A 10,552-nucleotide genomic window follows, 5' to 3' on the forward strand; every position below is an offset into this window, starting at 1 on the left:
AGCGAGATTAGTAGCTAGGGGAGAAAATGGCCATATATCTCCTCCACGCATCACCAATATTGCAAGCAACAACAGAGGCAAACCTGATGTGATCACCTATCATTAGATTAGTCACATCATATATTTTATACTAAACCTATTTAGAGATATAAATATTAATAATAGTTTTTTATAAATCTAGTCAAACTTTTGATTGGTTGACTTTTCAAGGTGCGAGAACACTTATTTTAGGAAGAAGGGAGTACTAAACAATTAATGGCATGTGACAGATACTTACTCATACCCCGTCCTTCGTCCACAAAACAATGCAAATCCTACTTTCCAAAAGTCAGACGATTTAAAGTTTGACAAAATTTATATAAAAAGTATCGACATTTATGATACAAAATGGGTATCAATAAACTAATTACGAGATATATTTCCGTAGTAAACCTAGCTGAAGACATTAATATTATTCACTATAAACTTGATCAAAGTTAAGTTAGTTCGATTTGCATAAATCCTATAGTTGCATCCTTTTATGGAGGAAGTGTTAAATTACTCCCTCGTACCAAATTATAAAAGGTTTTGGTAATTTTTAGATACACTATTTTTACTATATATCTAGATATAGTATATATCTAAGTGCACAATATGGAGGGAGCAGGTAGCAGTAACAAACTGTCATATATAGCCGGCTACAGCTATGCACAAGTGTGCGTACGTACGTCCATCAGGGTATCACTCGTGTGGTTGCATACATCACTTTGAAAAGCCCTGACGGTAGTAGTGCCTGCCAAGGATCACATGCAGAAGCAAGATGTTTCCATTTTGATTCTTATATATACATTAAATACATTAAATATAGGATACTGGCCGTTTGGCTTACCTGATATGCAGCTTGTTTGGCTTTTTTTTTTAGCCAGAATAATGTTTTTCTCTCCCAATAATTCAGCCAGAACAGTGTTTTCAGTTAGTTTCAGCTAAAATTCAGCCAGCCCAACAGAGCCACTGATGAAAAGAAGTGGCACATTTTCGTAGGACACCTTGCCATGTACTCTGCCTCTTTTATGTTGTGTGAGCATCTTTTCGCCTGCTAGTATACATAGTCATAGCTGCTCTACTGCATTTGGCTTCATGCGTGCGATGTCATTGAAATACAAGTACCATTCGTCACGTGAGAGCTAGTGCTCTCCTGAAATATAATTTATCTAAATGTATTCTATGTCATATATATGATTCTAAGTTTTGACTAAATTTATTAGAAAAATATTACCATCTAATAACATATCAAAAAGGTGAATTATGAAAGTACATTTCAAACTATATCTACTAGTTATGCTAATTTGATATATACCATAAATGTTGTTGTTCTTTTTTTAATAAATTTGACAAATTTAAAACAGCTTGACTAATGAGGACAACTCGAAATCCTTATATTTTAGGACGCGGGAAGAAATACTCTGTTGCTTATAACATTTATTAAGAGACCAATCCAGCTTTACTTGTCGTTGTGATAATTACTTGCCATCGTCTTGTCACGGCATGCAAATCAAACTTTTTGTCTAGCTTGCCAGCTATATATATAGCTGAAAGAATAGGGCTGGTACCTAGCCCAAGCAGCTGAAATGATCCAGATTCACATGTACTGAATCACGGTTTACGGGAGTGTTCGGTTCTCAGCCATCATACGCCAAGCCACATCCAAGGCTGCCACACTGCTAAGATAGGTAACCACATAGCTTTTATTTTGCAGTTCATTTTTCCACCACGGCTGTGGCGCCGCCACACATGTGCGTGGCGCAGTTCGGCTGGGACCAAATACTCCCTACATGACTTCATATATATACTACTGTATATGAGTTTAATTGTTTGATTCTTATTAGTTAGTTTTGGATTCATTGTTCATGTTAAACTTCAAAAGAAAGAAAAAATGCACATGATCAACTACAAGGACAATATATATTAACCGAGCAACATAAGTATATATATGCATCATATTATTTGCGAGGAACAAATATAATCTAGCATATATAAAATATATGGCTAGTAGTGATCTTTTGTTCTTTTGCTTGCCTTCAATTTCTTGCGTGTGCTAGCTCATGTAATTAGCACTGCACACGAACACAGTACCCTGTACCCATGCATGCCAATTCGATCGATATGCAGCAGACACAGACGTACCTTAGATTTGATCGATGCGATTCATCAAGAACCAATAAATGTTACTGATGTACTAGTGCTAGTACTAATTTATATATAAAAATCAGGATAATCAATTCAACAAATAAACGAGCTGCAGAACATACTAATTAAGGCAATGCATAAATCATATCAAAGCATGATGTTCTTGGCGAGTTGTAATAAATAATGCGATCCTCTCATAAAACCCACAGCTTCAACACGCGTACCGCGCGCGTACGTACATACATACATACGCATGCATAGCGCGCGCTTAGTTAGCTTACAGCTTGAGCGACAGGTCGATGTCGTCAGCGGCGTCGCCGGCCGCCGCGGCGGCTTGCACGCGGTAGGCGTACCGCCGGCCGCCGTCGGCGATCCAGCTCACGACGGCCGCCGCGGCTGCCTGCTGGTCCCCTGGGCCTCCTCCCGCGTGCGCCGCCGGGTACCAGCCACCGAACTCGGAGGCCGCCGGTGGCGGAGGCGTGGGCGGGGCTGCCGCGGCCGAGGAGGAGGAGATGGCCGCACTGACGACCGCGACGGCACCGGAGAGCTCGCGGCTGCGCTTGGCGAGGCTGCGCTCCAGCTTGTGCGCGTTCTGGTGGCCGCCCAGCGCCTGCGAGCTGAAGAACTTGCGCCGGCAGTAGGTGCACGAGAAGGTGCGGTCGGGATCGGCGGCCACTACCGGCTGTAGGTGGTGGTGCTGCTGCTGCTGCCTGCCCATGCCGCCGTTGCCGCCGGACGCCGACTGGTGGTGGACGAGGCGCAGGTCCAGGTTGACGTCGTCGCCGCCGGCCGGCTGCCTCTCCATGAGCTCTCTCTTTCTCTCTCTAGGATCGGAGTTGTGATGTGATCGAGCTGGGTGATAGTAGGTTGCTTAACCTTGAGGGAGGAGGAATGGAGGATCCACTGCACTGCACTAATACATGGTGTATAAATAAGCGATGATCCGTGAATGTGATGTCAGCTGCCTGCATGTCTCACGTCTTTGGTTTGGCTTTTTCTAAAAGCCATTTCATATTCTCTTTAGCAAAAGTCACACATTTTAATTAATTTCAGGTCTTGTTTTCTTAAGATCGGCCAAAATTTGATACTGTGCTAATGAAATGCCTTGATACCAGTAATTTAATTTGTGTAGAGCATTCTCTGCATGCAGCACCATGGTCCATGTATATACTCCCTGGTTATAATTTATAGGTCATTTTAGTTTTTATAGATGCATATTTTTTATTATGTATCTAGACATATCATATATCTAGACGCATAAGAAAAACTATGTATCTAGAAAAGCTAAAACGATCAATAATTTGAGACCGGTGGTATTAGATAATCAATTTTAATATACCCTGCATTTGAGTTCTTGAAAGACCTAGCTAGCTGACATCACATCTGGGGAAAGGAATGATAATTGTTGTGGTGGGTAATAGGAGGTGAGCAGAGAATCCAAGAGCTAGCTAGCTAGGCTACCGCTCAGGATTGAGGAATTGGACTTCACGTGTGTATTTGCCACTAGCCCCCTCGTAATGGCAACACGTTAACCATTCCTCTTTTTAGCCATCTTACCGTCTAACCCCAGCAAGACAAGCTACCTTGCAGCGCCAAACCAATTCTATGGCACACTAATGATTTTTGGAAGTTTGGTAAAGTTGGAAGAGACCACTCTAAGGGCGTGCTTGGTTCCCGGCCACAGCCTGCGATAGCAGCAGCTGAGGCGGCGCCAAAGCTTAAGCGGCAAAACATCAGCCTCACATCCAGCACAAAGAAATGAACTAGCAGCTGCATGCAAAACTTTGGCGCGCCGCAGGTAAGAAAGCAACCAAACAAAGTCCTCGTTTCCTGTGGCGGCCGCACAACTGTGGCATGGCAACACATGACGTAAAACACGCCGTAAGGCCTTCTCCAATGGCTGAACCCGCGATGACGTGTCAACTGAAGAATGATGCCTCGCCATCGGAGGCCAACTGTGAACCCTGCTGTTAGGGAGGAACCGAACCCAAAATCGGAATAAGTTCTCACACATTAGACAAACATTTGTGGTGGCAAAGGAGAGAAGAAAGGAGAGGCAAAACTGAACCATCACTAGAGAAGGGAGAGGAAAAACTAAAACCCATCCTGTCTAGGCCTTGTTTTGGTATAGCTACTTGGTGCTCTAGTTCTCCTCTGTAGCAGCTTGGCACTGTAAGAGCCGTTTTGATTTCCGAGGCAAGGAATGAATTGGGAGGAAGAGGAGCCGACGCAACCATGATTGCTAGCTCCACCGGCTTCATGGTACAGTTCTTCTACTGTGATCAATAGTACCGGAGCCAGAGCAGAAGTCGTGCCAAACAACTCCTTAGTATCCCTTTTTTATCAGGAATGGAACCGCCAACTGGAGAATGCCTAACTATTCCTACTACTAGAAAATAGACTCAAAACCACTAGGGAAATACAAAAATATAGTAGAATAATTTCCCTGGTTATAGCTTGACAGAATAATATAGATTGTCTGACAAACAAATGTGAAAAACTTAAAGTTTAGTCAAACTCATAATAAACTTATTTGAAGATACATGTAGTCAAACTTAAGAAAAATGAGTGAAATACACTGGCGGCCCTTTAACTTGTCAGCCTGTGCCATTCCGGTCCACCAACTTGCAAACGCGGATAACGGGCCCATGAACTTGTCAATTGGTTCACCGGAGGCCCATTTTCCATCTGGCGCGGCCTCTAGGCGACGTGGCAGCACGTGCGCCACACGATTGAATACCGACCGCAGGTGACATTATGCAACTAGGCCCGTCCGCATCTGCCAATCTCCAAAATCTCTTTCTGTCTTCGTCAAGTTCGGCGTGCTGGAGGCGAGGCGGCGGCGGGGGCGCGGCGGCTTGCGATGGAGGCACCATGCGGTGAACTGGGGGCGTGGCGGTGGCGGGGTCAAAGCGACCGCAGGTGACATTGCGGCGGGGGAGCGCAGGTTTCGGCCGCGACTGCGGTGAATCTGCGGCATGGCGCCGTGCCTACGACCGGAAGGGGAACCACCGCCGGACTACGGTTAGTCAATCGAAGCTTAAAACCTTCTTATTAGTGCCTTTAGGATGCGGTGGTGTGCATGTACTTGTTCCTGGTGTAGGCCAGTTTCATTTGTTTTGGTGGCTAGGGTTTAGGGTTTCAGGTGTCGCCTAAATAAATCAAGTAGTAATGAGCATCATTTGGTTCAATGTAGGTGATGCTGATCACAAGTTCACTGTTGAGGTGCACCACTGTGGTTTCTTTGTTGGTCAGGAGTCGGATAAGGCTTACATTGGTGGAAAAGTGAACTGGTTTGACCATTGCGAGGTAGATACCTGGTCTCCATTGTGGTTCTTGGATTTTATTGATGAGTTGAAATGTCCTAAAATAGATGCTCTGAAGATATACTGGTTGCTTCCTGGAATGGATATTGGTCGTGGACTTAGGGTGATTGAGTCAGATTCAGAGACATTGGTGATGACTGGCATTGTTGACAGGGTGAAGAACCTTATTGTCTATTTTGATCATGATAACAGCATGCCTGGCATAAACTGGGATGACATAGTGGCAAACCCAATTGCTTCACTGCCTGCAGTAATCAGCCCAGCCAAGGGAGGATATGTTGGGAAGGAAGAATGAGAAGATTCAGTGCAGCAAGATTCAGTGAAGCATTCAGTGCATGGAGATGATGGTGACAGTGAAGATGACTTTGAAATGGAGCAGGAATCAGTGCAGCATGATGTGCATGGAGATGATGGTGATAGTGTAGATGACTTTGATTTCAGTGATAGTGATTTTGATTTAGAGGGAGATGATGATGGTATTTTTGTGGACTATGTTGATGAGGATGCTACAGAGGAGACTAGCAACAAAGGGCAGCAGAAAGGTAATGGCAAGAAGGCTGTTGGTAGCAAACTGAAGGGGACAAAGGTTTTATCTTTGGCTGGTTATGAAGAGGAGTCAACAGATGAATCTAAACTAGAAGTGCTAGAATCTGATGAAGAAGGACAAAGTCTAAGGTTTAAGTCATTCAGAAGTGAAGACATAGACAATCTCATCTTCAAAGTTGGCATGATATTTGAATCAGTTGAGATGCTCAGGAAGGCTATCACACAATATAGCATGAAGCAGAGGGTAGAGATCAAGATGCCCAGGAATGAGAAGAAAAGGTTTAAGGCTCATTGTGCAGATGGGTGTCTTTGGAATTTATATGCTTCAAGTGATAGCAGGACTCAGGGATTGATGATCAAGACTTATCATGGGTAGCACACTTGCCAAAGGAAGTGGACATTGAAGAGATGTACCTCAAGGTGGCTTGCTCATACATACTTAGAGTCATTTCGGGCTGACAAGAAGATGACACTAACTTTGCAAGGATAGTCCAGAAGGAATGGAATCTGACACTCCCAAGAACTACAGTTGCTAGGGCCAGGAGACTAGCTATGAAGCAGATACTTGGTGATGAAGAAGAGCAGTACAATAAGTTGTGGGATTATGCACATGAATTGAGAAGAAGCAATCCAGGGAGCACTTTCTATCTTAATCTTGTTGGAAACCTATTCTCATCCTTGTATGTTTTTTTGGATGCCTGCAAGAGGGGCTTCCTAGCTGGTTGTAGACCTATAATCTGCCTAGATGGTTGCCACCTTAAGACTAAGCATGGAGGGATAATGCTCACTACAGTTGGAATTGATCCAAATGACTGCATTTATCCAATTGCATTTGGAGTTGTAGAAGTTGAGTCTCTGGCTACTTGGAAGTGGTTCTTGGAAACATTGAAACAAGACCTAGGCATTGAAAACACATACCCATGGACTATCATGACTGACAAATAGAAGGTACCAGCTTTTGCACATCTTCTTAACTTGCAGCTGTTGTATTCATGCTAATCTGTTCTTGTCCATTTGCAGGGTCTAGTACCAGCTGTTGCACAGGTTTTCCTAGAATCTGAACATAGGTTCTGTGTCAGACACCTTTATTCCAATTTCCAGATGCAATTCAAAGGTGAGAACTTAAAGAACCAACTCTGGACTTGTGCTAGGTCAACCACAGTAGTTAGATGGAATGAGAACATGGAGAAGATTAAGGTCCTTAACCAGAAAGGTTTTGAATGGCTAGAAAAGATGCCATCAAATACTTGGGTTAGGGCTTTCTTTAGCACTTTCTCCAAGTGTGATATTCTACTAAACAATAGTTGTGAGGTGTTTAATAAATACATACTAGATGCTAGAGAAATGCCTATCTTGAGCATACTAGAGCAAGTCAAGACACAACTGATGACAAGGTATCATACAAAGTACAAGGATGTAGGGACTGTGTGGGATGATACTATTTGCCCCAAGATAAGGAAGAAACTTCATAAGAATTCTCAGTGGGCAAACACCTGTTATGCACAGCCTGCTGGTAATGGCATTTTTCAGGTCAATGTGTTGGACAGACAATACATAGTGGACCTAGGCATTAGGCAGTGTGATTGCAGGAGGTGGGAGCTGACTGGTATCCCTTGCTCTCATGCTATATCTTGTTTGAGGATAGAGAGAATTCCTTCTGAGTCCATGGTCCATGAGTGCTACTCTACTGCAACCTACCTGAAAGCATATGGTCCCAAAATCTATCCTTGTAAAGATAGGAGCATGTGGCAGAAAGTTGAAGGACCAAATGTACTTCCACCAGTCTATGAGAAAAAAGTTGGTAGGCCACCCAAGAACAGAAGGAAGCAACCTCATGAAGTCATGGGCAAGTTTGGTCCTAAAATGTCCAAGCATGGTACTGTCATTACTTGCTCTTATTGTGGAATAGAAGGGCATAACAGAGGTGGTTGCAAGCCAAGGAAGGCTGGGATCAGGCCTGAACTACAACCTCAAAACAATCCAAATGTGGATCATGGCCAAGAAGGAGGATCAGCTGAAGGTTTTGAAGCACCAGTTACTAGCCAAGTAAGTGAAACTCATTTAGCATGTCAATTGGATTAATAGTTCATACACTCTGAAGCATGGCATTGTAGGCCTCCATGCAGTTTGGAGAGGGGAGCCAGCCAGTGCTATCAAATATGACAAAAATTGTCCTTTCTCAATTGCATGCAGATGTAAGTGCACATAAACTTCGTCCACTCTATCAAATTAAACTTATAAACACCTAACTTGATTCCATGTAGTCCTCACAAATAAGCAAAAAACAACTTCACAAGGAACCATTGCCAGATTCCACATTCATCAGGAGCAACCAGCCTACTATGAGGCCAGTGCCCCAACCACTTCAAGCAAGGCTGGAAGAGGAAAATTGAAGCGCAATGCGCCGAGTGGCCCATGTAATCAGCAAGGCAAGACCAAGAAGAATACAACTACCAAGACAAGAAGGCTTGAAGACCTGTGAATGTGGTTTGTGATGGTTTTGTATAGGTCAATAGGCAAACTGTGCCAGTTTCTGTGAACCTGTAAAGCAGCAGCAAAAACATCTTAGTTGATGCTTTAGGCTTATTTTGCTTCCTTTTGGTTCTTCCAGCCAGACAGGGAAGATAGTTAGGGATCTTTTGGTTCTTCCATATAAGCACAGGAAGATATAACTTAGTGCCTTACATTCAGGACAATGACATGTGTGTCTCAATGTCTGTTATGGTTGATGGACAAAATCTGTGAAAATACATCATCCTGTTATGGTTCCATCTTGAGAAATTGACATTGCAAGATCTGTGAACATCATCTTGTTGTTATTCATTGATGGTTTCATACATGGCTTGATAACAGTACTGATTACACATTTACCTACTTCACCAACAGGACTAACAGAACAAGAATGAGCACAAACAGTCACTGGTAGAGAACCGGGCTTTACTCCCGGTGGGGAACCCCCTCTAGTCCCGGTTCCCCACCCGGGAGCAAGCATCCGGGACTAAAGGGGGGGTCCTTTAGTCCCGGGTGAGGAACCGGGACTAAAGGAGGACCTTTAGTCCCGGTGGGTAACACCAACCGGGACTAAAGGTGCCTCCTGACATGCCACGATGGCCGTCACCTTTAGTCCCGGTTGGTAATACGAACCGGGACTAAAGGTTTTTTTCTTTTTTCTTTTCTTTTCATTTTTTTGTTTTCTTTTCAAAATAGGTTTTCGAAGTCGTATTGTACGCTGCTAATTATACATTTATACGCGCATATAGTATGTTTCGGTTCAAGCACAATGAACGTATTAAATCACACAATTCAAGCATAGAAATATATATATATATATATGCATGCATGCATCATATATATATTTACATGCATGCATGCATATGTGTATTTTACATTATATTATTTCATGTGCATATATTACAAAAGATTGCATTATAGTTGTTGTGACATAACAAGTTTCTTCTCATCCTCTAGCTTGGCTTCAATGGCAGTGTTGGGTCGAAGTAGAACTCGCCCTTGGAATCGATGACCTGCTCATTAAAAAATCCGGCTATAGACTCTTGAATTGCTTTGATTTGGTCTTGCCGTATGACCTTTTCCTCCAACCATCGAGTCTACAGGTTTGAATTAAAGGAAAATAAATTAATATATGTACATATATATATAAAGACATAGTAACACAATCAATAATAATAATTAAATGAATATATAGTGTATTTTTAACGTACTTTGAGTCTCTCTGTAGGAGTTCTTTGGGAGACCACCTTGATAAACTTGCAAACATAGTAACCACAGTAGTTGTTCCCCTGTTCCTGCCTCAGACACCACTTTACGAGAAAAAGATTTGTCATCCAATCTGGTGATCCGGTGAAAGCTATATGTTTAATTAATAAAGATGATGCGATTCAGGGGACTTACTTTCAATGGGATTACATTCAGTGGCGCTTTGCATTTTTCCATGTGTTGCTTCTCAATAAAGGTTTTCCAAACACTGCCCAATAAAAAATTTGCCACGTCATCAGATATAGTTAATCATCATGTTTGTGTGTATATATAGTTGCTAGAGATCCCGAAATTACCTCTGGATAATATCTATCATATCTTGGTAGTCTTGTTGTGGTTTTCTCATCGAGTCATAGATTATCAAGTGACTTTTCACCAGATCGATGTCCATCAATATCCAGTGATTGCTGCATGTGTTTATAGGATATAACGCATAACACTCATTAATTAACTAGAATCAACATATGAGCCATTAAGGCTATGATCGACATGATTAACACTCACTTGAAGTTATAGGGAAAGAGTATATCCTTCTTGTGGCGTTGGTTCACTAAGAAGTTCATGAGGTTACTCTCTGACTCAGACTTCCAATTAGTCATTGGAGTAATTGGGTCTTTGAATACTATATGGGGATCAACAAAACCAATTTCATTGCAGCCTTCCTTTCTGAGCTCTGTCATTGTAAATCTGCATATATATAGTACTTGTTAGGATAATTTATATGCATATACACACAT

The 10,552-nt window shown here is 42.5% G+C and overlaps 1 protein-coding gene across 1 annotated transcript; it reads right to left on the reverse strand.

The window, feature by feature from the left end:
- Positions 1 to 2,337: 2,337 nt before the first annotated feature.
- Positions 2,338 to 2,996, reverse strand: LOC136472975 (zinc finger protein 4-like). Its single transcript, XM_066470676.1, has one exon. The coding sequence runs from the start codon at positions 2,969 to 2,971 to the stop codon at positions 2,444 to 2,446; it is 528 nt and encodes a 175-aa protein (XP_066326773.1). The 5' UTR covers positions 2,972 to 2,996; the 3' UTR covers positions 2,338 to 2,443.
- Positions 2,997 to 10,552: the final 7,556 nt, after the last annotated feature.

This window comes from Miscanthus floridulus, chromosome 8 (genome assembly GCF_019320115.1).
Source record: "Miscanthus floridulus cultivar M001 chromosome 8, ASM1932011v1, whole genome shotgun sequence".
Classification (NCBI taxonomy): domain Eukaryota; kingdom Viridiplantae; phylum Streptophyta; class Magnoliopsida; order Poales; family Poaceae; genus Miscanthus; species Miscanthus floridulus.

Excerpts from the sequence above, each read along its gene's own strand:
- LOC136472975 (XM_066470676.1), bottom strand. The coding sequence starts at position 2,971 with ATGGAGAGGCAGCCGGCCGGCGGCGACGACGTCAACCTGGACCTGCGC.